This window comes from Nipponia nippon, unplaced genomic scaffold, assembly GCF_047370975.1.
Source record: "Nipponia nippon isolate SJK-2023a ecotype South Korea unplaced genomic scaffold, ASM4737097v1 scaffold_36, whole genome shotgun sequence".
In the NCBI taxonomy this organism is placed as follows: Eukaryota; Metazoa; Chordata; class Aves; order Pelecaniformes; family Threskiornithidae; genus Nipponia; species Nipponia nippon.
In genome coordinates, this window is record NW_028262354.1 from 917299 (window position 1) to 943365 (window position 26067).

Below are 26067 nucleotides of genomic sequence, written 5' to 3' on the forward strand. Positions count from 1 at the left end.
CCCCCCCGGCCCCGTCCGTGTCCCCACCCCCGGGCCCGGGCCCGGGCCCCCTCAGGGCCTCTTCACGGTGCTCTCGATGAAGGACTCCAGCACAAAGATGGTCTCGTCCACCTGGTTCTCGCTGGCGTCGATCCTGGGGGGCAGACGGTGCGGTGGGAAGGCTGCCGGCGTCCCCAGCCCGCTCCCGTCCCATCCCCGTCCCCATCCCCATCCCATCCCCATCCCGTCCCCATCCCTGTCCCCGTCCTCATCCCATCCCCATCCCCATCCCGTCCCCGTCCTCGTCCTCATCCCATCCCCGTCCCCGTCCTCATCCCATCCCCATCCCCATCCCGTCCCCGTCCTCGTCCTCATCCCATCCCCGTCCCCATCCCTGTCCCCGTCCCCATCCCCGTCCCCATCCCCATCCCCGTTCCCGTCCCCGTCCCGTCCCCATCCCCGTGCCCATCCCCGTCCCGCTCCTGTCCCGTTCCCATCCCCATCCCCATCCCCATCCTGTCCCCGTCCCGTCCCCGTCCCGCTCCCATCCCGTCCCGCTCCCATCCCCGTCCCGTCCCCGTCCCGCTCCCATCCCGTCCCGCTCCCATCCCCGTCCCGTCCCCGTCCTGTCCCGCTCCCATCCCCGTCCCGTCCCCGTCCCGCTCCCATCCCGTCCCGCTCCCATCCCCATCCCGTCCCCGTCCCGCTCCCATCCCGTCCCCGTCCCGCTCCCATCCCGTCCCGCTCCCATCCCCATCCCGTCCCCGTCCCGCTCCCATCCCGTCCCGCTCCCATCCCCATCCCGTCCCCATCCCGTCCCCGTCCCGCTCCCATCCCGTCCCGCTCCCATCCCCATCCCGTCCCCGTCCCGCTCCCATCCCGTCCCCGTCCCGCTCCCATCCCGTCCCCGTCCCGCTCCCATCCCGTCCCGCTCCCATCCCCATCCCGTCCCCGTCCCGCTCCCATCCCATCCCGCTCCCATCCCCATCCCGTCCCCGTCCCCATCCCGTCCCCGTCCCGCTCCCATCCCGTCCCGCCGGCCGGCGCTCACTTGTTGACGTTGCGTTTGAGGTTCTCCAGCTGCTGGCGCTCGGGGGCCGTGATCATCTCCTCGATCTCCTGCAGCTGCGCCTCCTCGGCGCCGGTGGCCTGCATGGACGCCAGGATGGCTTCCACCCGCTGCGACTTCTCCAGCAGCCTCCTGGGGAGGTGAGCGACCAGCAAACGGCGGCTGCAACCCCCGCCTCCCCCGCCCTTCCGCCAGCCGCCCGAGCCCCAGCCTCACTTGTTCTCCTTGGTCTCAAACTGGCGCCGCTCCATCAGGTTGGCCACGCTCTGGGAAGAGGAAAGAGAAGCGGGGCAGGGGGAGACGCCGGCAGCAAAGCCGGAACGGGTGGCGCAACGGGGACGTTGCTGCTGCCACCCCCGGTGGCACCATCCAGGAGAGGCCCCGGGGTGGAGAACAACCACGTGTGGTGGTGAAGAACCACGCATCTTGGTGGTGGTGGAGAACCACGCCTGGTGGTGGTGGCAGTGATGGAGAACCACGCGTGGCGGTGGTGGAGAACCACATGTGGTGGTGGTGGTGAAGGAGAACAACCACACGTGGTGGTGGCAGTGAAGGAGAACAACCACGCCTGGTGGTGGTGGTGAAGGAGAACAACCACGCGTGGTGGTGGTGGTGAAGGAGAACAACCACGCGTGGTGGTGGTGGAGGAGAACAACTACATGTGGTGGCAGCGGAGAACCACGTGTGGTGGTGGTGAAGGACACCAGCCACGCCTGATGGTGGTGGAGGAGAACCGCGCCTGATGGTGGTGGTGGGGAGCCACCAGGCTCCACCGCCCGGCGCAGGCGCACGCTGTGGGTCCTGGATTCCCCCCGGCTTGGGAACCTTGGTGTGGCTGGAGCCCAGATGGGGACCCGGCAGGGACCAGGCAGGTGCCAGCGGCTTCGGGGACCAGGCAGAGCCACCGGCGGGTCACCGGGAGCGTCCATGGCGGTGACGGGGACGTACCTTGTAGCACCGGTGCAGCAGCATCCGCGCGGAGGAGAGGACGTTCACGGTGTAGAGGTAGAAGGTGCGGGACGGGGCGTGGTCCGGAGTCTTGGGAATCTCCTACCGTGGGCGAGAGCAGGGGGGGCCTTCACCGCGCGGCGCCGCAGCGAGCGACACAGCCTCGGGGACACACGTCCAGCCCCCAGGCCTCGGTCCCTGTCCACGCGCCCCCTGCCTCGCTCACCTGCAGGGACACGAAATTCTCCGACAGCATTTTGTAGAGCATGTCCTTGGCTTCCTTGGCCGGGATCATGGCGAAATCCTCCACCTGCTTCTGCTCCAAATGCTTCTTCCGCAGGAGCAAGCGGAATATCCGGGCGCAGCGGGAGCCAAACCTGGGCGGGAGAGGAAAATAATCAGCGGATGGAAGCGAGAAAGGGTCCGGAAGCCTTCAATCGCCGTTTTACCTCTCCTCCACGATGGACTCCAGCGTTGCCGTCGCCAGAGACGCCAGGGCCTTGTGAAGGTCTGTACAAGATCAAGGTCAAGGGCCAACACCGGCGCGCGGGAGCACGGGGGGCGGGTGGTTTACCCCAAAGGATACTGACAGTGTACATGCCCCCGCCGCTGTCCCCGGATTTACCCACAAACTCGAGCTACGAGAAAAGACAGAAAGCTCAGCACATCCCAAAGTAACAAAAATCCCGATTGTCTTAAAATCTTGATTGTAAAAAGTAATACATAGATTTTATGAAAAAAAAACCACCACCTCTGACCTTAACGGCCTAAGAACATCGCCCATATTTTTTAACACTTCCAATTTCTTTAAAACATCAGTAGCAAAGCGGTTTTCCCTCGGCCCGAGATCTCCCCAGGGCGCGGCCCAGGCTGGGGGTGCAGGGAGCGCGGCGAGCAGCCGCCGCGGAGCCGCGTTTGACTTCTTTACGCAGCCCCCTTCTCGCGTTCGGGCGGCACGGATAACGACGCGGTTCTTACCGGGTCGTCTGCTAGCAGGGTGAGGTACTGGTCCAAAACCTGCTTCGCGATGTTGTATCCGGCCGGAAGGGATCTGAATATCTACGGGAGGAAACCAGGCAGAACGTAAGCGGGGGTGAAACGCAATAAGCAGCTTTTTGAAATCTGCAGGTGCTTTACAGAGTTTTCCTGCCGGAGCCAAGCCCGGTGCCGGAGCCAAGCCCGGTGCCGGAGCCGTGCCCTGCACCCTGACGTCTCGGGGGCGGGAACCGACCTCGTTGGAAGAGAGGGGCTGGGTGTACGGCGCGTTGGAGGACGTGGTGACTTCGCTCATCCGCAGCATCGTCCGCACTATTTCGCTGCTGGTCTGGTTTGGGGGGGAAGGAAACGGCCCTGAGTGGGGGAGAGCCTCTGTCCCGAGCTCTTCCCGCAGCAGCAACCGCGCCTGGGCCGCCCCTGCCCGCCCCGGAGCGGGGTTTAAACCCTCCCCGCCGGGCCCACAACCATCCAGCTCCCCCCTGACGTGGAGAGCAACCGCGGGACGGTTCGGGGCGCTTCCACCAACCTGATCCATGCGGTTGGCCACGGCACTGACGATCCCCTGGTCTCGAAAATGCTGGTGGAACCGGTCGATGTTGACTTGCCAGTAAATGCCGTCGTCGGGCAGAGGCTGTGGGGGGACGGTGGGAGAGAGAGGAGCTGCAAAAGCTGAAGGAAAGGGGCCACAAAACTGGGGAAGATGAGATGCAAAAACTGAGGGGGATGAGACAAAACTGAGGGAGAGGAGCTGCAAAAACTGAGGGAGAGGGGCCACAAAAACGGAGGGAGAGGGGCCACAAAAACGGAGGGAGAGGGGCCACAAAAACGGAGGGAGAGGGGCCACAAAAACTGCTCATTTGGTTTCCCCAGGAGAACGTGTTTGGGAAGACGCTGGATCCCTCGAGCCCGTAAGCTCAGAGGAGGAGGAAGGAGCTCAGCCCTCGGCAGGACAGGGACAGAGGAGCGTCCCCAGCAACGGTCACATGCGGGGGGCAGGCAGCTGCCTCCACCTTTCCCCTGTGCCGCAGCCCCGGCTCTGATTTACAGCCGAGGGCGACGTTCCTTCAGCGTCCCCCATACCTCCGAGCTTTCTCCATCTTGCTTCTGCTTTTTAGCCTTGTGTTCCCCGTTCTCCTCCTCGTCGCACGACCGTCTCCGCTTCCCTTTCCCTGTCAAACAAAGATGGCGTTTGCTTTTAAAAACCACTGCCACGGTCTCGGGTGAACAGCGTGTGGCCGCGCGCTCCCCCAGCGCCCTGCTCGCCAGCGGGTAGCGCCTGGGGTTACCCCGAGGGGCTTCTCACCTACGAGGTTGAGCCTGGGCACGACGTACATGTCCTTCTCGTTGATCACCAACGCGGGCGCGGGGGGAGGCGGCGCATCGGGGTTCTCGGGGGTTTCGGGGACCAGCGGACACCTCTGCACAAAGTGCGTGTCCGCCAGGCGCACAAACGTGTTGGAGACGTCAGCGTAATCCATGGTCTTCCCGTCTAGGGCAGAGGACGGAGACGGCGGCGTCAAGCTCTGCCAGCCCCGGCTCGCTCCTGCGGCTCTGGAGGACGAGGTGATGCTGTGGTCCCCAGAGAACCGCTAGGAACAGGCTGCTCGGAGGCCGTTTTGGGGTAGGGGGCCTGGTTTGGGGGCATTTATAACCCCTCTGGCAGCGGGACCACTTTGGGTGGCTCCTTCTCCCAAGTTCAAGGGCTGCTTTCTGCTGTAACGCAGGCCACAGAGCGTCTGGTACCGCATTCACCGAGCAAAACCGGCCTCCGGCAGCCGCTGCGCCTCCTCCCGCTCCCAGATCCCCTTTTTTAGGAAGAGGAGATTCTCACCTTCCATGGTTTCAGTCAGCCTGTCCGCCACCTTCCTCACCACCGCGCTCATCGTCATCTTGCCGTTGAGGAGCAGCTCCTCCACGATGAGCTCCCCCGTGTCGTTGTAGAGGGTCTTGGCGGTGTAGATGTAACGCGGGTAGCGGAGGATCCTCAGGACCCGCTTGCACTGGGCCTCGTACTCCACGAAACCTCGCTTCTGCAGCTGGTACGTCACCAGGTTGTGTTGGATGAGGACGCAAAGGGCTTTCTTAACCTGCCCGAGGCAGAGCGGGGCTCGGTTACGCGACAGCGAAGCCCGCGCTGCGCTCACCCCCCTTCACGGAGCATTTCCTCCACGCGCAGCCACCATTTTCCCCCCGCTGTGACCCTCCCCGGTGTCTGCGTCACCATCTTGTCCCCTGCGCATCACCCCCATCTCTCTGGCCTCTATTCCCTGCCTTTGCTCCCTACGGAGACGTCAGAGTTACGCTCTCCTCCTTCCCAGACCACTTCTTAAGCGAGATAATGAACCACCTCTCCCGCTTGAGAAAACCCACACGATTTATGTTTTTTATAAGCGCCAAAGGGCTCGTTTGTCCTTCTCAAGGTTTTCCCTCCAGTTCCTCCTTCGGTGCTGGCTGACAGCTCGGGCTGAGATGGGAGCGCTCCAGGCTGCGTTATCGAACGCGCCCAAGCCGAAGCCGACGCGGGTTTGGGACGTACCTGATCCAGCAACAGCCCCGTGTCGCTGACGATCATCCGCAGCGGCTGGGTGCCCGTCCTGATAAGGTAAGTCCCGATCTTCTCCACGATCTCCCCGAAGTGTTCTTGCAGCAGGAGGGAACACAGCTTTATTTCCGCCTGAGTCATCTCGACGGCAGATCAAACCCCCCGGCGGTGCTGGGGAAGAGCGCGGATGTTATTACGGCTGGTTTGGGGGGACGGGATGGCGGGGGGCGCCCGGAGAAACCCGTCTGTGCTCCGTCCCGAGATGGATGTACCCAGGGAGACCAAGTCTTGAGTGAAACCGGCCCCTGGCGCTGTGGCGGGGGTGAGATGTGGAGGGGACGGATGGTCAGGCACACGGCTGGTCCCTGTGTCCCTCCCTGGGGATGGCAGCCCTCTCTGAGGAGAGGCCTGGGTCCATAGGTTCCCGCCACCCAAAGGGCAGCCATGCCAGAGGGGCCGGGGTCCCCGTGTCCCTGTCCCAAGGGGGATGGCAGCCCTGTCCGCAGGGTCCCTGTGTCCTCTCCCAGGCTGGATGGCCCCCACAGAGAGCTGGGGTCCTGTCCCGCGTCCCCTCCCCGGGGATGGCAGCCCTGTCTGAGGCGGCCTTGGCCATAGGTCCCCGCCACCCAAGCGGCAGCCATGTCAGAGGGGTCAGGGTCCTCGTGTCCCCCTCCCAGGCGGGATGGCCCCCACAGAGGGCCGGGGTCCTGTCAGAGGGGCCGGGGTCCCCGCGTCCCCTCCCGGGGTCCGCAGCCCGCTCGGAGGGGACCCGCCAGGCCCTCACTCACCCAGGCCCGGCCTAGGCCCATGTGGCCACCATGGCAACGGGCACTTCCGGTTCTCCGCCCTCTACTTCCGGTGGCGCTGGGTACGGCCGCGCCTCGTTGGCCGCTCTGGAGGACCGGGCCGGGCGATGCTCTGCCCGCGTCGTCTCGTCGGGCCGAGGTGACGCTCTACCCACACTCCCTCGCTGCTCAGTCCGGAGCAGACGAGCGAACCGGAAGCTTGAGGCTAGCGGGTCGTTCCGCCGACGCTCTACCCGGCGGACCGCGGCCTCTCTGCCTCGGCGGAGGACTGACGGCAGGGAGCCGGCGGAGGCGGGGGAGAGAGAAGATGGCGGAGGCCTCGGCGGCGGCGGCGGCCGCCGTCTCCCAGCACCGCTTCTTCTGCCACAGCTGCAAGGGAGAGGTCAGCCCCAAGCTGCCGGTAAGCGCCGGGGGCCGGGGCTGCAGCGGGGGAGGGCGTGGGGAGGGGGGCGCCGAGGCTGAGGCCTCCCAGCGCCGGTTTCCCCCCGCCCGAGGCGGGGGCGGGCCGGGCTCGGCCCCGGGGGCTCGGGGCTCGGCCCCGTTCCCCCCAACAGATCTCCCCTTGTGGGGGGGTGCCCCTGCCCGGGGCTCAGCCTGGGGGGGTTATGACCCCCCCAAGCCCTGCAGGGGGGTGACACCCCCCCCCCATCCCCTCCCCGAGCCCTGTGGGGAAGGGGTGTCCCCTTCAAACCCCACAGACAGGGGTGACCCCCCCCCCCATCCCCTCCCCGAGCCCTGTGGGGAAGGGGTGTCCCCTTCAAACCCCACAGACAGGGGTGACCCCCCCCCCATCCCCTCCCCGAGCCCTGTGGGGAAGGGGTGTCCCCTTCAAACCCCACAGACAGGGGTGACCCCCCCCCATCCCCCCCCCAAGCCCTGTGGGGAAGGGGTGTCCCCTTCAAACCCCACGGACAGGAGTGACCCCCCCAAGCCCCCTTGCTGACCTCCCCATCCTGTGGGGAAGGGGTCCCCCCTGAAACAGGGCCACCCTGCGAAGCCTTGGAGGCTGGTGTGGTACCCCCAGACTTTCCCGAAGCCTGCAGGGAAGGGGTGACCCCCAAAATCCCACAGGGAAGGGGCTGTTCTCCAGAAAGCCAGTGGTTAAAGGTGACCCCCCCGCACCCCAGGTCCTCTAGAAAGGGGTGAGCCCCCAAATCCTGCTGAACCCTGCGGGGGCAAGGTGCCCCCCCAGCCCTGCTGGCTGTGGAGAGCGCTGGCCCCCCCCAAAGGTCTGAGGCCAGGCTGACCCGCACCCCAACCCCTCTAGGGCTGTAGGAGAGGGTGAGTCCTCCGATCCTTCTGGGAAGCGCCGATGTTCCTGCAGAAGGCAGGTGGGGGGGCTGAATGTGGCCCCCTCCCAGGGGTGACCCCTGCTTGCACCCCCTAACCGAGCCCGTGAGGGGGTCTTCGTTGGCGAGGAGGAGCGGGGAGCTCAAGCCCCAGCCCGGTGGGACTGAGCCCCCTGTATCTGGGGAGCCCGGCACCCCCAGCCCCGCAGGGGCGAGCAGGGAGGTGACAAATCCCTCAGCAAGGCAGCTGGAAGCGGGGCTGGGCTGGTGTGACCTCCGTATCCCCCCCCCCCGCTCTGTTTTTGGGGTTTTGGGGGTGGAAGGTTTGGTCCGTGATTGCTGAGGGTGGGGGACACTGGGGGAGAGGGGGCAGGACCCAGCTGATGCTCCTGTTCCCTATGGCGGTGGGGATAATCCCAGTGCCCAGCCTGGGAAGGGAAAGGGGCAGGACTGGGGGGACTGGGGGGATGCAGACAGCGTCGGATGGAGGGGAGACGTCCCAGCAGCCGTTACCCACGGGCTGCATCTACATCTGAGCCCGATTCCTGAGCTGTCCTTGCTCTGCTGCAGGTCAGGAACCGTATCTCCTGTCACCTGCAGGCACCCCGGGGTCTGCAGGCAGGGAGTTACCAGCTGCATTAACCCAAAAAGTTCATTTCTGAGATGTCAGTTGGGGGTTTTCTCTGCTCCTTTACTGTCTGAGGGTGTCAGAGCCCTCCCTCTCCTTCTCTGTCGCTAAGACAGGAGCGAGGCCACGCGCAGACCCCTCGGGTGCTGAGCCCCCTTCCCTGATTTCTGTAAAATCCAGGCAGATGGAGCGACGTGGCCCCTTGGTGGCAAGAGGGGGGCACACAGGCTCCGAAAGCGCCTGCACGCAGCCCGGGCGAGGGGCCCCGGCACGGCCTCCGGCAGGGGCTTCTGCGGGCACGAGCAGCCCCCGAGGCTGATCCTCATCTGACGGGATGGAAGTCGGATATCTGCATCCAGATCCATCCCAGCTCCTTTTCTCTGCAGCCGGTAGCTTCACCTTCGGGTGCTTCTCTTCCCTCTTGTCTCCCAAATTTTGCTCCGCTCTCTTTTTACACCATTTCCATCTGTTGCTGACTTCAGCGCTTTACCCTCCAGTGTTTCAAAATCTACTTTGTTAAAAGAGTTACTGCCCCAAACCTGCTCAAACCCCGTCCGTCCCCAAGCCTCAGGCTTTCCCAATGCCTCAGTAATCTTTCTTGCTCGACCTAGGAGTAAAATTCCAGGCCTGCTCCATGAAACACCTTTACATCAAACCTCGGCTGGTTTTTCCTTTCCTCGGATCTGGCGTGCCGCGAGCGGTTTCCTTCGCTTCTAAATCGGGAGCCCGGGCGGACCGAAGTCCCTTCTGCTTTGCGTGGGCACTAAAGAGGTCGCCGCATCCTCTGCCTGGAGGATGGCTTGCCCAGCTCTCCCGGTGTGTCTTGCTCCAGTTTCTATTTCAAGAGCACCCAGAAACCCAGCTCAGGGTTGAGGCCTCGTTGGAGGCTGTTGTTTTGCCTCTCCCGCTGGGCTCCGCTCTCATTCCCCTCCGGAGACGGCTGGATTTCGGTAGGGAGAAGGATCGTAGAGCTTTTGGTGGGTCTAGAAATGCAGGTTGTCACAGTCTGGGCTTTATGAAAACATCTCTTGGGAGCTTGTGCCTGCCACAGTAACGAAGATTTTTTTTTCTCTTTTGAGATCTCCGGTCTTCTGGCCTGGCCCTGGGGTGGGGACGGGGACGGACAGGTTCCCAGTGACCTGCTGGGGACGTGGCTTGCCGTCAGTTGTCCTCAAACCTGTTCCTCACATCATCCCTTTGAAGGAAAACACAGCCAGACCTTCCTTACGCCCTTCCCTGGCCGGTCCACTTGACTTGCAGAGGCTTTTGCAATCTTTACTCGGCGCCCAGACGTGCTTTGAGGAGTGTGGCCCGACCAGCCGCTGCGTTGGGTCGGTGCCGTCCCCATGACGTGGGGACAAGTCGGCGTAGAGGTGACGCCTGGACCCCTGGCCGTGGGGAGGACGTGGCCGCGGGGCCGCTCTGCCCGCGGTTGCGGTGGGGTGACCTCGGGAGCTGCTCCGGCTGCTTCCCTTCGGTCGGTCCTCGGAGGCTCCCCTCGTCCCTCCAGGCTGCGTAGCCGTTGCCCCGCCTTGCAGGAGAAGCGCTGGCTGTGTGCACCCCACCGCCGACTTCTTTTGGGGCAGTGACTCTCTCCCCGTGCCTCAGTTTACCCCCAGCAGCGCAAGTACTGGCTCCGTGGGGGATGATCCGCAAACCAGAAGTGATAAATTGGGAGAAGCTGGATCCGTTTGTTGGGACCGGGACATGATCCCGCCCCCCAACCTCTCTTTCTCTCACCCCAGACAAGTAACTTCTCTCCCTGTCTTTCCAAAAACAAAACAAATGCTGAGCGCACTTTTTTTTTAACTGCTTTCACCAGGATAATGGCAACCTAGACTAAAGCCCTGGCTGCAGATCGTTTGTCTGTCCGGGAGGTTGTTCTTCCTACCGACCCCCTGGGACCTGGCGAGGGCTCCCAGCACGTTGGGTTTAGATGCAGCCATCGTCCTCGGTGAGGCTGCTCTGTCTTCTCGCTTCGGCAGTGAGCCGGAGCCTCCCAGGGAGCGGGCAGAGGTGGTGTAGACTGCACACCCTGAAACGTGGGTGCCCCGAGCAGGGACGGCACCTCGACGGGTCACCGCCGGCCCTTTCGGGGTGGTTGGGGGCTGCCTCGGTGTCGGCAGGAGCCTGCAGTGTTAATGGGAGGCTGGGGCTTTGCTGGGGCTCCGCGGGGCTGATCGCTGCCCGGGCGGCCGGACTGCAGCGCTGGTTTGATGCTGCGAAGCCGGCTGATGTTTGACGATATCCCCTGCCGGCTGTTTCGATTTGTTGTGCGCTGTGGGCGCTCGTCCTGATGGGGCTGCAGCCCTGCGGATCTGTTTTTATTTTAAAGTGGGGAGGAAAAACCCGAGAGAGAGAACGTGTGGCTGGATGAGAGGCAAAGCTGAGCAGGCATTTCAGCTCTCCCGGTGCCACAGCGCCTGCAGTGCCGACTGCTGCCGTGTGTGCTGGTTTCGGCCCCGTGCCGCTCTCCCCAGAAGCGGTGGGAGGAGGCTGGAGCGATGTCCCTGCCGTGGCCGGCTGGTTTCATCCCTGCTGGGCTTCTGTCCTCGCCAAAATGGCCTGACCCCCCTTCTCCTTTGCCGGTGTGAAGCCGGGCGGTCTCAGCTGGGAGCGAGCCAGGAGAGGAGCTGTTCTCGCTTCCTTACCTTGAAGAGCTCTGGATGAACGCCGAGGATGAGACCGTCTGTCCGCTGCCGCGCACGGTTAAAAGCTGCTGCCCCAGCGTCCGGCGTTTCGGTGATGGAGTTTCCCTCGTGCTCGGCGCAGCTCAAAGAAATGCTTGAATCAGCTGAGAAACCGCGTGGCGATGCCGAAACGGAGCCAAGGTTAGGATGCGATGGTCCCCGTCTGCAACGCTGGTGACAACACAATATTTATAGCGAAGAGTGTGCCTGCGTCTCGCCGAGGGCCCTGTCCTTGCGCCGGGGGGAAGACGACGAAGCAGCAAGTTCTGAGGTCAGGTCTTGGGGCAGAGGAGACGGCGCGTGCCTTGTACGGGAGCGAGCAGGTAAGGGGGATGTCCCAGAGCGCTTGATGTCACCTGCTGTCCGGTGTGACAACTGCTTTGTCTTCTCTTGGCAAAATGTTTTTTAAAAAAAAAAAACCGCACAAGTTGCATAAAATTAGCTGCCTTGTGTCATTTGAGCCCTGGATCTTCTTTCCGAGAGGGACTAGGGCAGGGATTAGGGACGAGGTGGTGGAAAACGATGGGTTACTGCGCAGTCTGTCTTCTCGACCTCCCCGTGCTGAAGCTGAGCTGGAGACCGTACCTGCGCTGTTGGGTTGAAGGATCACAATCCTCCAGGAATTCACCTAGTGACTTTTTAAAGATGCTTTATGCTTCTGGCTTCCCGACAGCCTCTGGCCGCAGCCTCCACGGCCGATGCGTAGCGTGAGGAAAGTCCTCAGGCGGTAAAAATACACGTGGAGGTGATGAGCTGCCTCGAGGAGTGGGGACCCGGGGAGAAGCTGATGAGCTGCAAGGGTGACACGGTCCTGGTTCCCATGCCAGCGCGATGGGAGAGATCAGGAGCCTGTGAGCGCTCCAGCATCCTGCCAGGGAAGAGACGCCGTGGGGTTATTCTGCTGCTGCTTCTTCACGCGCGAATGTAAGAGCCGTCTCTTGCTAACGGAGGGTTCAGGCGTGTGCGGCTCAGCCTCAGTGAGCTGCGACTTGGTCGTGTGGCTCTGAAGTGTTGAACTGGGGTCAGTCCTCTGGGTCTCTCTCTTTTTACGCACATCAAATATAAACCATAGAGTTTATTTAGTGCAAGGAGCAGCTGCCCCTTGGGTGAAGCCGGTTTGGACAGTACAGAGTGCTGTTGCCCGGTACTTAAAGACGAGGAGTAAATGTTGCAGCTGTGGGGATTACAGGAGGGATTTTTAATTCAGGGAAGACAAATGAGTCAGCCCAAGCCTGGGGCGGCGGAGCTGAGTTATCCTGCCCGTAGCTGCCTGGTGAAGAGAGGGGAAGGTAGTTAAGTGCAGGGTTAGAGCTGTGGGACGGGCTCCTGGCCATCAAGGGGAGGACAAGCGACCAAAGTAGAAGTGTGCAAAGCTGCTGGATGGAGCAAGAGTCAGGGAAAACTTCTCAGCTCGCCTTATTCTCTCTCCCTCGTTGGAGCCCGCGCCTTGCTGGTCAGGGAGCTTGCTTTGATGTCTCCTCTCCAAGTTGCCGGTGCCTGGAATAGCCAGGAGAACACGAGAAGGGGACGGTTTGAGTCCCGCCTTGCGGGTGAGGGTGACGAACTGACACCGTTACCTGCGGGCCCTCGGCCGCTGGGAGCTGCTCGGGTTCGATGCCTCAGCCAGGAAGATGCTGACGGTGCCAAAAGTGCCGCAACGGAGGGCTGAGCCGGCAGGACAGGCTGGGCTGCGGAAGGGACGTGCCGCGCAGCGATGGCCTCGTCAGTATGGCACAGGGCGCCGTGTGGCTTGGCGTTTGGGCAGCGTGGTGTCCCCTGAGCGGGAGGCGGCGCTGACGGCAGGAGCTGGTGGTTCCTGGCTTGCTGTGCGTCCAGGTGGGACGATGAACAGGGCGAAGGTGCCTCTGCCAGCTCTGGCCATGTGCCTCGCTTTGCCCGCTCAGCCCGAATGGCACTGTGGATGGAGCAAAGCAACCCGCGCGTCGCTTTTCCTGCTGCTTTGTGCTCTTTAAATTCAGTTTTCTGCGGGGACCTCAAAACTTAGACTGGTTTGCTCCACACACCTTTGCTTGCTTCTTAACTGGAATTGCATTTGCATCTTTCCCTCTGTTTTGGGGGTGAAGGGGTGCTTGGGAACCACCTGGGTGGCTGAAAAACCTTCTAGTCCGTCCTTTCTGCCCCGGCGTAGGATCAAATCTAGCAACATCGCTCCCGACAGACGCGCTTAGGCTAGACGTGTATGTGCCACCCAGTCCCGGCTGCTTAGGGAATCAACTGGCGGCTTGCCTCTGGCTAGCTAGCCAGCACGTGTCTCTCGTGAGCAGGGCACAACGGGCTCCCGTCGGGCAGAGCCGCAGGCAGCGAGGGCTCCTGGTGGGATTTTCTTTTATTTTCCTTCTGGGAAACACAGACCACCAGGCTGAAGGGAAGACGGAGCGATAGGATGCTGTCATTCCTCCCTGGAAAGTCTCTTTCTTTGCGCCGCGGCTGGATCCTGCTTGGGCAATGAGGTCCCCGTGCTCAGCGAAACGGTGGCGGTGGCAGTTCTCCGGACGCGGGGCGCCCATCGCGCTCTTTCTGTGCGGGCTCCGGCAGAGACCGGGGCTGTCCGATGCCTCCCCAAACCTCTCGCAGGCAGCGGGAAGGTAAGCCGAAGGGCTCGTGCCGCTCTCTGCCTGCGATGGCTCTGCAGTATCCCACCCACCGCCCGTCCTCTCTTCTGGTTTCCCTTCTCCCTCCCCCCTGTTGCTATTTATCCCAAATGCCATTTTTATCTCTCTTCCTGCTCTGACTATACATTCGAGCTTCTGGGCAAGATGCTGGTAATTTCCATACAGTTTATAACATAAAAAGAAACATTCAAAAGCTTCCAGAAACGCATCAGACCTGCAGCGTCCCCGATGGCACGGCCTGCTGCTAAGTTTAGAGGGGGGGAAAAAAAAAGAAATATCTTTCCAACGTGGTCGTTTTGACGGGGAAAATGCTGGAAATGAATTAAGTGAAGGATTTTTAGGCAGCACAGAGGATCCTCCTGGTTCGGTATCGTTCTGCAGCCTGGCGGTATAGGATGAAATGAGGCGGTATAGGATGAAATGAGGCGGTATAGGATGAAATGAGCTTCCTGACCCCAGTATTTTAGTGCCTAGCTTTTGATTCGGTACGTATTCATTACTTTTAAGAAATGCCAGGCTTTCACTGCTCCTCGCTTCTAATTTGCAGCTCAGAGCCAACGTCTCTGAAGAGGGATGCCTGTGAGTACCCCGCGTTTTGCAGAGCCTTTCCCTTTTTTCCCCCTGTATTGTAATTTTTGTTCAGAGGTGGGTCCGTGCCGTACCCCGCCGCCTTCCCGGCTGCGCAGCCGGCCTCGCTCGCCACGGCGGCATTCAGCCCCGCAATTTGCTCCTACACAGAACCGAGCGACGGCGTTCCTCTTTCAAACGCGCGCATCCATCCTCGTTAGCCTTGCGATTCACGGATGTAAAGCCGAAAGCCCCAGACAGATTTTTTCTTTTTTCTTTTTTCTTTCGAAGAGCTCGTTGCCCATCAGTTCCCATTATATCCAAGGCTGGAGCTCTTTTGAAAACATCCCACATGTTCGGCTGCCTAAATGGGCTTTTGTGCAAGCCTGTGCTCGGCCTCTCCCATCGCGGGCTGGGGTGTCACAAATGTTTTGGGAGCGAAGCTGCTGCGGGCAGCTCCCCGCCGCCCTCGTCTCCATCTCCGAAGCCGCTCCAGCTGGTGAGCGAGGTGCCCCTGCGTAAGCGCAGCACCTGGTAAATATTGCCAGCTAATGCTTTGCTTCGGAGGAAAAAAGCAAAATGAGATTAATTGAGGTGTCTCGAGGGCATATGTGCCATTCCCAGGGAAACACGGATTTAGTGGGAAAAAGATGCGGAGCCGTACGGTGACAGGGGATGGGGAGACGAAGCTGGCGTTTCAGGAGAGCAAAAAAAGACGTCGGTGAATTTGGAGCCGCCTCCGCAAAGGCGTTGTGTTACAGGGCTGGGAGATCTCACCTGCGCCCCAGCTCTGGTAACGCCGCGCCGGGAATTCGATCGGGCCCGGAGCTGGGTGCGGCGTTGGGAGTTCAAGGAGGAGCTGGGCCGTATGGAGCAACCGGTGTGCCGCTGGCTTGGGTGTCTTGTCTTTTCTTCCTCTTCTTGTCACGCTCCGGGTCCAGGTAGCAGGATTTGATGCCAAGGGCTCGAGGCTGTGGTTCGCAGGCTGCTGGTAGGGTTTTTATCTGTGGTCTGGGAAGCGTGCGTAAGGAAAGCAAGACTCTTCTCGGGAGGCTTTATTTTTGGACGGAGATCCTGCAAATCGTGGGTTGGAAAATCACTGCCCAGAGCAGGGTTTGGGAGCGCGCTGGCTCCGCCGCCCCGCAGCGGGACGGGCTGGGGAGGGGGGACCTGGGGGTGCTCTTTGGTTTTGGCAACGTTTTGCGCTAAATTGAAGCAGATCCACAGCTCTGGGACAAAACGAGCGCTCTTGCGATGAAAACGGAGAAGACTTCTCCTCTAAAGGAGTCTCCCCCACTGCTGCCTCCGTGGTTCCCTGCGAGCGGCTCTTCCGTTCCCCGGCACCGAAGCCAGGATCGCCGCGGGGTCGCGCAGCTGGATGTGCCCTTATCCCAGGTGAAGGATGGCAAGGGTGCTCTCCTTTCGTTTCTCCTGGGGGGTAAACAGCTGGCAAACGAGTGTCGCTGTGCCGATGCAGTCGTGAGGACGGACTCTTCCCTTTCCCTGCTGGTGCAAGCCCTGGCTGATGTTCCCTGTGTCCGTGTTTGCCCCTGGGCAGGGGTGTCCCTGCTCCATAACGCCGTGGGGGGCGAGGAAGCGCGGGGGAGATCTGAATTTTTCCCCTTCGGCTGGTTTTCAGGAGAGCCGGAGGTGGGGAGGCTGGATGATGGCTTCGGGCCTTCCCTCCTCGGCAGCCCAAAGCATTCGCTCGGTAAAGGAGCGGCGTTCTCGGAGGACGGAGCAGCGGGCAGAGCCGGTATCGGTGACAAATAGCTGGCGAGCCCGGCTTATCTATGGAGTCCCCGTTTATGAACATGGCTTGGGGGGGAAAAAAAGTAAAAACTATTTATGCTCCGACTCTGATAATTGCAGAGCGTCTCTGTAAGTTCCCTGCGAGAGCCGTCTTCCCCGCGGTGCGAGCGGCAGCAAATCCAGCTCCCCGTCGGAGCTGTGTTACCAGCAGCTCGTCGGCTTTCCGACACCAGTTTAATTGAAGTGACTTGCTTTCCGTCACCGGGGCTGGGAACTGGCCTTGTCCTGGCGCTTTGCAGCAGCCTTGTAAACGGCTCCCTTCTGAAATGTCGTTATCTGGACAGGCTTGAGGCTGTAGGTGTGTTGGTTTTTTGAATTTATTTTTCTTTGGCGCGCCACTAACCTTGCGTGATCTTGATAAGGGTGGTTTTCTGTTCTGCAGTTGTCAGTTGAGGTTGTTAATATCTGCTGTAACCACCGGGTTTTGAAATCCTCTTAATGAAACCGAAACGCCGGTCTTCCAGAGTGCCTTTGCAGGGAGGTGGAGCTCAGGAATCCGTATGAGACTCCTGGCGCGTAACCTTTGGGGCTCTGTCTTTTCCCTGAAATCGCAAGCTAAGTGCTTGGTGGCTAAAACCAGTTTCCTCTGTCTCTACAGGAGTACACTTGCCCGAGATGTGAATCTGGCTTTATCGAAGAAGTCACAGATGATTCCAGGTAACGTACGCACCGATCCACCGCTTGTTTTACCACACGCTTACATTTCTTCTGGGTTCATGAGATGCCTGGTGTAAAGCCTCTAAAAACTGTGGATAACGAGGCCAAAATAAGGAATGCAAAAGAAAAGCTTATATATTAGTGTGAATTTGGACTTAATAGGGGCTGGGACCGAAAAGACAAGTGGCCATCGGTCTCATGCTAGAGCCGAGTGCAGGGGCTTGGGGAAGACATCCAAGAAGATGGGAGTTGTGAATCAAGGCTGCACAAGGCCCGGTGAACAAAAGCGCTTACAGGTTTTTGACGCCTGTTTCTTTGGTCTATGAGAGCAAAAAGCGTTATTTTTCTAGGAATCGAGCTTGAATCTCAGTGACCTACAGTACCTTTCTTTTTTCCTCTGTTGGCCCAGCTCAGTCTGCTGACCCCCTCATCAATCTTGCGGCTCAGGCCAGGAGAGAAGGCAATACCTTTTCTCTCTAGGATTTGGTTGGTCACCCAGCAGAACACGCTGCCTGCAAATTAGGGATCCAAAACGGTGCCTCTTCACCGCTTGCTATGTTCGGTCTTGAGCGATTCCTGAGAAAACGGCTTTATTTGGGTTGGGGGTAGGCGAGATGAAAGGGCAGCAGCGATTACGTGAACCTTTGCTATCCGAGACTTGCCACAGCGGGAATCTGGGGCTGGGTGTCACCGGGGAGGTGACTTAATGTCACACTACGTCCTCTTCTTAAATATAGGCGTATGCCCATCGCTTAGGGCAAGACGGGAGGGCTCCTCTGGGGCACTCGGCACATGATCCCGTTTGCAGAATGACGATGCTCCAGCTCAAATGCCTCCTCTTAGGAGGCTCTTCAGAGTCCGGATAGTTAGAAACCGGGTTTCTTCCACAGCCAGGTTGTGCATAGTGTGCTGGCACACGAACAAGCCTTTCAATTTTCATAGTCCTTTTCTGTCCCTGGGGATGAGTCCGCGGTGTGCACAGAGGCAGGCTCTGTTTGCTCGTCCCTTTCTCTCTCGGACCACACGGAGACTGTCTCGCTCACATCAGCTCCCGTCTGTGTTTAGCCCCAGAAGGGGAGCTGATTTCGGGAGGCCTGACCTGCCCTCACTTGCCTGTTTTTCTCCAGTTTTCTAGATGGCAGCGGCATAGACGACAGCCCATCCACACAGCTCGCAGAGGTGAGTTTTGCTGTCTTGCCTTATTTTGGTTTTTTAACCATAGCCATGAAGAGGTTTGCAGTCTTGGCTCTGGTTGCAGTACGTGAAGGCATCTTCGCTTACTGCCTTGCAAAAAGGACAGCTGATCTTCCTGAGAGTTTTCAGGAACTTGGCAAATTTTGAGGAGACTGTTGACATTGCCGGGGTTGAGACCTGCCAGAGGTTTGCTCACTGGGCAGGGCAGGAAAAGAAGGGTGCTAGAAAGACACCCCGGCCCGTGGTGCTGGCAGATGCTGGGACGTGTGTCGGTGACCCTCGGCCAGCCAGGGAGGGTGTTGCCTGACCGCCCTTCCCTCCCTGCTCATTGCTGCTCCGAGTTTTACCAGAAACGCAGCTGTCTAAAAAGTCCAAACTTGGAACAAAATCCACGTCTCCTAATTCAGTTGCGTGGATCTCGGAGCAGGGGGTGTTGGGCAGCGAGGGCTGGCAGCGTCTTTTCTTACCCCGTTACCTAAAGTCTCAAACAGCCGGGCACGTGCCGGCAGCCTGAGTCGAGCTCCGTGTGAATACGCGCCCTGAACTCGTGCTGCGGCCTCGCCTGAGTCACCCTGGGCTCCTGGCTGCGGCGGCAGCTCCGCTCCCAGGCCCCAGGGAAGGAAGGGCGGCTTTAGGCTCCAATCGCAGCTCCCTTCCTCGGGGCTCTGTTGCCCTTCAGGAGTTCAGCTCAGCTGTGTAAAACAGATGGAAATAAAATTTCTGCGCGTCTCCTCTGCCAGCAGACCTTGCTCAGAGATCAGGTTATTCGTTAGTGAGGAGTTTTAACTGTTCCTCGGCCCTGCCAGGAGAGCTGCCTGATGTCTTGAGTCGCAGCTCGTCGGCCAAGGTCATCCCTGGGCAGATTTGGGGGTCTGTGGTGTTGCTGAGCCCCCCTTTGCGTGCTGCAGCAAAGCCCCTCGGTTCGATGCCAGAAACAGGGTCACCAAATAGCTGAAATTCCTCTACAGCTTTGTGTTTCGGATCTGGATCCCTCCTGTTTGCTTCCACGTTCCCCACGTACGGCTGGTTTGCCTCTCCTCTTCAGCTGGATCCATTTGTCTCTGGAACAAAACTGTTGCCTTCCTATTGCTCCTCCCCAGCACCGTGTCCCAGAAATGCCCGTGTTTCAGCGAGATAAAGTGATCTCGTCTTATAGCCCTCGCGTCGGTTTACAAAGAGCTTTGGGATGCCTCTCCATGAAAGGCGCTATGTAAATTTAAATGGCTTTTAGGATTAATAATAAATGAAAGTCGTCTCTCAGCAGTGTGGCGGCAGGCAGGCAGAGCTGTATCTTGATCACAACCAGCAGGAGAACAAGCAAAACTCTGTCTGCAGGGTATTAATTCAGAGAACAGGTCATAAACTTGACTTCTCCCTTTCCTCCAATACCAGGCAACGTAAGAGACTTGTGAAGCGAGCTAATTCGGTGTGAAACAGAAATTAAGCCGCTCTGATCGTGTCATAAGGCATGATGAGGGTCTCGTACAAATAAGAAGAGAACAGCCCCCGTGTTACGCTCTGTAGCATTTAATTCCCGCAGTAAATCCGAGGGCGCTGCTCTTTCCAGTATCCCTTTTGCAGCGCGGAGCCTGGCCCGGGCATATCGAGCGTGAGCAGCAGCTTGCTCCCACGTGGCCCACGGAGGGTTTCTTGGCTGACACTCCTTGGTTTGTCATGTCCTATGGATTTTATTTTTTCATAAACCCACATCGTAAGTCTTCAGTGCCCCCCTCAGCTCTTACTTTAATCCGTGGGCGATCTGAATTGCAGAAGGAATAAAGCCAGATGGGTTTTGCAGGTGAGGGCGGCTGAGCACCCCCCGGTTTCTCTGCAGGCTGGCAGCCCGCAGTGGGGAGCGTAGCCAGGAGCTCTGCAGAGACCCACTGGTGACCCCCGGCAGCTCTCGGTTTGTGTCCCTGCTCCCCCTTGGGCAGGCTCAGGGCTGGCAATTTGACTTGCTCGAGGAGTAGGAGGGTGTTTGCACCACCAGCAGCAGGTAGATCTGCTTCAGGGCCAGGAGACGGCTTTACGTCTGTGGACGGACCCCACAAAACCATGTTACGTCTGCAAGACCGTTCGTTATCAGCCGCTTCGTGCTGCTCTGTTCTGCCGTGTCGGGCACGCTGAACCAGAGGGGACAACCAGAGACGCAAACCCTCCTTCTGGGGGCCGTGCTTCGGGGGTTTTTGCCACATCCCTTTGCCACCCGCGGCTGTGAGGGCCCGGAGCACTCGGTGAGCCCGTGGATGTGGGGCCTGGGCGCCCGGCGTTACCTCCCCTCAACTCCCAGCCCTCGCGGTGCCCTGGGTGGCTTAACAAAATACATGGTGTCGGGATCGGTACGCAGCAGGAAAGAGCTGACGTGTTGGTCTTCCCGGGGGTGGTACATCTGATCAGTTTGGGCTATAATTAAGCGTTTTTGCCAGACTTTTTTCTGGGAGCCATGGTAACCGTATGAATTTGCTCAATTGCTTCTGTCGAGGTGGACTTCCCTGCCTCCGTGTTGGCAGCGGAGTCACCGGGATTAGTGACGGAGCTGTGTGTGGTTTGTGTCTCCCCTTTTCTGCCCCCAGCTTTGGGACCATTTGGACCACACAATGTTCTTTCCTGACTTCAGACCCTTTCTGAGTAGCAGCTCACTGGATCAAGACAGCAGGGACAACGAGAGGGGCCACCAAGCCCACGCCGACCTCTGGGGACCAAGCCGACCCCCGCGATTGCCCATGACGCGGAGGTACAGATCCCGGGGCAGCTCGCGCCCCGACAGGTCTCCTGCTATCGAAGGGTAAGTGCCTAAATTACCCCCTGGAAGCGTCTCCCTCCCCCATCAGTGGAAAAATGTGGGATCTTGGGGAGAAACCTGACAAAATGGGATCCTAGCACTTACGGTAGGTGGCCCTTGGACCCCGAAAACGCAAGTTTTCACATCAGATGCTGTAGCCTTTGTCCCCCTCGGCACGAATCGAAGCTGTGTGGTGGGAAAGGTGGGTTTTGCCTGTAAGGGTGCCAACCCTCACCACAAGGAAACAAGTCAGTGCTCGGGAAGCTCAGTCATTTCCTCTCCCAGCCTTCCCACACTGATGAGTTAGCATCCCTTGCTCCTTCGTGCTGTGCCTCTCTCTCAGGGCTCGCCCTTCTGCAGAGGGATTTACCTAGGCCTGAGTCTTGCAACAACATGGCTACGATCGATCAGAGCAGTATTTCGTGTTTTGCTGCCCGTTCTTGCTAAACTGTTGCTGCTGCCCTGTATTTGTTTGCTCACCTTGTTCTTTTTTTTTTTCTCTTTCGATTCCTCCCTCTTTAGAATAATACAGCAGATCTTTGCAGGGTTTTTTGCAAACTCAGCGATTCCTGGCTCACAACACCCTTTTTCCTGGTGAGTAGCGAGCATGGTTTAGACCACGGCTTTGATCACAGCTGTCCGCACCAGTAAACAGCCGTGGTTTGGTGCCCAGGAGCTCCATCGCCCTGGCACGGCCTCCCTGGGAGGATCGTGCAAACCTCGGGGCTGGTTTGGGGTGAGTGAAACGCGTTCCTTGACCCTCTGCTCCCGTCTGCAGGAGTGGGATGCTGCACTCGAATCCTGGGGACTACGCGTGGGGACAGAGCGGCCTTGACGCTATTGTCACCCAGGTAAGACCCTCGTATGTGCCTGGGTGGAGAAGGTCCCAAGCTGGCTGGCCTGGGCTTCGATCTGTGCCTGTCAATTTTTGAATTTTTGTGCTCCCCTGTGGTCAGTCCCGCTGCTGGAGGCGAGCCCTGGCTTTCGGGTGAGGACCAGGAACAGACCGTTGGTGTCTGGCTGTGCCCTGCATCTTCAGAGGGCCTAGGAGCAGGGGTCCGACCTTATTCCTGGGGAATACCGTACCTTACTTCACCTCTTTGTCGGCTCCCGCGTGGTGCAAGGCTTGCAGGTGCCTTGAGACAGGCTCAGCGGAGGCCAAAGCTTAAAATCTCCGGCGTCAGCCCCGGATCTCTCACCAAATTCAGCAATTTGCAGCCGTGAGCCATTTCCCCCTGTGGTTTGTGGAGGAATGAGCCGGGTCCGCTCCCGTTCCCTGGAAGCATTGTCTGGCTCCTTTGAGCATTGGGAGTGTCCAGCCTCCATCCACAAACCGTCTCGTCCAGGGTGTTGGCATCACTGGGATGGGAAGAGCAGACAGATGCTCTACTGAGAGCTAATTTGGCTGCTGTTGTCGTGCTGACACCTCCCGAACGCGCCTGGCAAAGCCATCTGCTGCCATTCATGAGTAGCCCCCGGCTTCCCAGGCTGCGTCGCACACCCGTCTCGCCCGCCTTACTCACTGCTTCCTAAAATGAGTCTGCAGCCCACATGGCCGCTCGGAGACAGCACCTTCCCCCTCCCACCCCACGCCCAGCAGAGCCGAGCAAGCCCCGGCAAGCGCACTGCAGTGGGGTTGGTGTCGCAGTTCGGGTTCGGGCTGGGTACGCGGCTCTGCTCGGCGCTCTGCTGGGGCTGCAGCAGCGGCCCGGCCCATCCCGGGGTTTCGTGTCATCCCAGGCATCTTAATGTGGCCCTCAAAGTTAAATGAGGCTCCTACAAATGCTTTTCTGCTCTCCCTGACCGTGCTTGAACCCGTTTGAGCTGATTGCCGGGTGAATCTAGGTCTTAGCAGTATAAAATTCCTATGAGTCATGAAACTATAACACTGGGAAAGAGGTGCTGTCAGCACCAGCACCGCAGCTCGAGCTCAGCCCGTGTTAAAGGTCGGACGCAGGAGACGCAGACCCCCAGGAGCACAGGCTTTGGTCGGCTGCTCCTTGGTTTGGTGGTGGTACTCGACTAAAGCAGCTTCTCGGCGTAGCCCTGGGGGGTCTCCTCTTTCCTCCTGACACCCCGGGCAAGCCTCGGGCTCCCTTGTTCCTGCAGTACGAGGCTCTTCCTCTTCTCAAAACATCTCTACCGACTCTCTTTCGGTCCAAAATCCTCCAGGAGCAGCTTAGCACCCTCTCTCGTGTCTCTGGCAATGTCTCCCTTCCCACCCAGCCCCTTCAGTCTCCCAGCTGTTGACGCAGGAGATAAATGTCTGGAGGGCAGTGGTGTTAGAAGTGGGATTGTCAGGACTGGAGGCACGAAAGTGAGGTTTGAACACCAGAAGCGTTGCTGCGGAGGAGGGCCTGACCTGGTCCAAACCAGCGCTCCGTGTTTGCACGACGATGCTCTGCGCGGCAAAGCCGTGTCCGCTCCTGAGCACAGTGCGTTTTCTCCTCCGCAGCTCTTGGGGCAGCTGGAAAACACGGGACCACCTCCGGCCGACAAGGAGAAGATCTCATCTCTCCCGACGGTGACAGTAACTCAGGAACAAGTTGGTAGGTGCAGTCGGTCGCCAGTGTCCGACGTCACTCGTCTCCTGAGGCTTTTACGTACGCGCCCTGGGCTCCCCCGCTCCCTCTGCTAAGGGTCAGCCTCTGCTGTGTCCCTGTGCTCCCCGGCTGCCGCGGGAGGGGAGCAGGCAGCGCTGCTCCGTCCTCCGGAATTCCAGCCTCGCCTCGGGCTGGAAGGACTCGGATCTCTGCCGGTTCAGGCCATCAGCAAAGCCCTTTGTTCCGCAGAGCGCGCAGTCCCGAAGTGCTGCCGTTTTGACCCCCCGAGCCCCTGATGGCTTTACCTTCTTCTCAGATCTTCCCTTCGTGCTGCTGTCTGTGCTCCCGGGAGGGCTGGGCTCGGCGCGTTGCTTGCTTCCCTTCCAGGCTGGCTGGCGCGGGGCTGGAGGCGAGGCTCTGACCGTGCTCCCGCTGAACGGCAGGCCCAGCTCGCAGGTTCCCGCAGTGCCGCTGGCAGCAAAGACCTGTGGGCTTCTCCTAACATTTATGGTTTTGCAATTAGCTCATCCCGGGGATTTTTCTCCCTCTGTTTGCAGCAGGCTGTCTCCGAAGCCGGCTCAGAGGATCCCTTTCCCTCCGAGCTGCTCTATTACTGGAAACTTAAATGCTCCATTAAGACAAACTGTTTGATTAGAAAAGCCGTTTCCACAACAGATGTTTTTGTCTGGTGCTTTTTATATACCCACGTCTCCTCTTCTTGTCTGGGAAAAGCCAAGCAGCATCTGAATTTCCATGTTGTAATGCTCGGTCTCGCCTGTGTGAATTGCCAGAGCTCGGGCCGCGCAGCCTGGCAGCCGAGAGGGGCTGGCAGCGCCGTCTCCCTGCGGCTGGGCCGTCCGCGTTGGCCTTGGGGCTTGGGACGAAGGAAGAGGGGTCGGGTTTTTGCCGTCTCTCGTGGTCGATGGGGCGCAGCAGCCTGCTGGGCTCCTGCGATGGGAGCGTCCCCCCTTGGCCTCGCCAAACTGCCCTCGTTCGGAATTTTTGGCAGGACCCAGCTAAAATACCCGTAGTTGGATTTATTTTTTTCGTTGCCAGTCATATGCAGAGAACGTAAGGAATTTCTTTGATACCTGGCTGGTGAACGCCGCCGTAGGTTGTACGCGAACGTACCCTGGCTCGTAAAGACCAGAGGTCGTGTTCCCGGGGAGCCAAAGCTGCCGGCTTCACCCTCCCTGCTCTCGGTGTCTCTTCCAGATACGGGTTTGGAGTGTCCTGTGTGCAAAGAGGACTACACAGTAGCGGAGCAAGTTCGGCAGTTACCGTGCAATCACTTCTTCCACAGCAACTGCATCGTGCCGTGGTTAGAGCTGGTAAGAGCCTGCGCCCGCGGGCGACCGGGGCCCTTCGGGCTCCGAGAGGTGCCGCATCTCCGAGCCCTGCCCGGCTGATGGGCCGGCACCGTCCCGGTACAGCGGCATCCCCCCGAACCCCCGCCTTTCTCTTGCAGCACGACACGTGTCCGGTGTGCAGGAAGAGCCTAAAAGGGGAAGATTCGACTCGGCAAACACAAAACCCCGAGGCCTCAGCGAGTAACAGCTTTAGCAGTGAAAGCCAACTACACGATCGATGGACTTTCTGACGCTCGAGGGCTTCCTTGGGGGCTCTGGCCGGAGTATCGTTACTACAGACGTACATTGTATTATAATTCAAACAAAAAAAAAAAGAGTAGCAGGAAATATAGGGCAGGGGAGGGGACCCACCCTGTGGTATTACTGCGATGAGTGCTGTCTTTTTCCTGAAACTGTAAACTAGCATCTCCGAGCGAATCCCGGCTCCATTGGAATCGCCTCTTTAGTCCTAAATTCAGTCTTTTGAGTGATTTGACTTGATTTTATACTTGTGAAACCTTTGCTTCCACCGTGGCCGCGCTGAAGCGGGGGAGAGCCGGCGCAGGGGGGGGCTGGGGAGGCCCCGCGCTCTCCGGCGCAGCCTCCTCCGCGTCCCCCGGCAGAGAGGTGGGGGAGGCGTCCCCGTTGCGGTGCTCCGCGTCGTGAAGGAGGGGGTGGGAAGGAGATTTTTGACTCCTCTCCTCTGGGCCCTTTCCCTGCCCCTCGAACCGGGTGGGTGGAATCGAATCCAGGAGGTTTGGGGTTTGGTTTTCCCCCCCCCCCTTCTCTTGAATTCAAGTGACGGTGTCTAGAAAAGCGTTCCAGGTTTTCTCAAGGGAGAGGCAGAGGTGAAGATGGAGGCGCTGAGGGTCTCCGGAGCCCCGACCGAGGCGTGCTGGCGGAGAGAAGCGCGCTCGGGACGCGCGGGAGCCCCCGGTTCTGGGAACAGGAATGCACCAAGCAGCATTTTCTGTCTGGTCGTGGACTTTTTTTTTTTTTTTTTTTTGGTTCGTTTGGGTTTTTCCTGGCCCTGTGGCCCCAGGTCTGTCCGACCCCGTCCCCCCAGTGAGTCGTTAGGACCCCTCGCTGCCTTGTGTCACACGGACCACGTCGAAGGCATCCTTTAGGCACAGACCTAACTCTGCGTAGCCATTTTAACGGCCGATTCCTCAGTGTCTAACACACAATCTTAATTCTCCCTTAGTCCGATAACTTTAAGAGAATCTCTATTTTTGCGGATTATTTTTTTTCTTTGTTTTATTATTATTTTTTTTTTTTCCACTTCTGTAACATTTCATCCATGTTTGACTTGTTTTTATCGTCCGAATAACGTCTGTGCTTACGGCACCCACTAAACCACCCCATGGCAATGTTAAACCCCCGGCTCGGCCTGGCAGCGGGCAGGAGGGAGAGGTAGGTCGCGTCTAAACATGTCGCCGCTTCATTGCTGTAAACAGTGTACTACGTACACTCGATTTAAACTAGTGTTTTGTTTGCTATTACGTCAAATAAAGGCCTTTATAAAGAAGACAAGACGTGGAGAGAGATTGCTGGGGCTGGAAGAGGCGGCTGCGGGAGGACTA

At 59.3% G+C, this 26067-nt stretch overlaps 2 protein-coding genes and 1 long non-coding RNA gene across 7 annotated transcripts; 2 read left to right on the forward strand and 1 right to left on the reverse strand.

Moving 5' to 3' along the window:
- On the reverse strand, positions 1-6461 carry POLR3C (RNA polymerase III subunit C). 3 transcript variants are annotated; one of them, XM_087771978.1, is made up of 15 exons: positions 6323-6461; positions 5529-5705; positions 4824-5079; positions 4296-4481; positions 4073-4161; positions 3519-3623; positions 3228-3320; positions 2975-3055; positions 2583-2634; positions 2446-2506; positions 2223-2373; positions 1997-2098; positions 1265-1314; positions 1031-1180; positions 1-133 (listed from the first exon to the last, which is right to left on the reverse strand). In XM_087771978.1, the coding sequence occupies exons 2-15, from the start codon at positions 5673-5675 to the stop codon at positions 52-54; spliced, it is 1605 nt and encodes a 534-aa protein (XP_087628104.1). In that variant the 5' UTR covers positions 5676-5705; positions 6323-6461; the 3' UTR covers positions 1-51. The 3 variants fall into 3 exon arrangements, with proteins under 3 accessions (XP_087628104.1, XP_087628103.1, XP_087628102.1); XM_087771977.1 differs by lacking the exons at positions 1-133; positions 1031-1180; positions 1265-1314 and having other exon boundaries at positions 1351-2098; positions 2446-2634; positions 4824-5028; XM_087771976.1 differs by lacking the exons at positions 1-133; positions 1031-1180; positions 1265-1314 and having other exon boundaries at positions 1351-2098; positions 2446-2634.
- LOC148053815 (uncharacterized) lies at positions 1940-4026 on the forward strand. The gene is made up of 4 exons (XR_015707821.1): positions 1940-2060; positions 2337-2504; positions 2993-3079; positions 3863-4026. It is a non-coding gene; the product is annotated as an uncharacterized LOC148053815 (long non-coding RNA).
- Positions 4919-25536, forward strand: RNF115 (ring finger protein 115). Of its 3 annotated transcripts, XM_087771997.1 has the most exons (11): positions 4919-5031; positions 5413-5594; positions 6513-6740; positions 16558-16616; positions 17744-17795; positions 20384-20595; positions 21115-21186; positions 21371-21443; positions 23048-23141; positions 24351-24466; positions 24604-25536. In XM_087771997.1, exons 3-11 carry the CDS (start codon positions 6648-6650, stop codon positions 24733-24735), a joined length of 903 nt encoding a protein of 300 aa, XP_087628123.1. In that variant the 5' UTR covers positions 4919-5031; positions 5413-5594; positions 6513-6647; the 3' UTR covers positions 24736-25536. The 3 variants fall into 3 exon arrangements, with proteins under 3 accessions (XP_087628123.1, XP_087628121.1, XP_087628122.1); XM_087771996.1 differs by lacking the exons at positions 4919-5031; positions 5413-5594 and adding an exon at positions 10854-11270 and having other exon boundaries at positions 6612-6740; XM_087771995.1 differs by lacking the exons at positions 4919-5031; positions 5413-5594 and having other exon boundaries at positions 6334-6740.
- Positions 25537-26067: the final 531 nt, after the last annotated feature.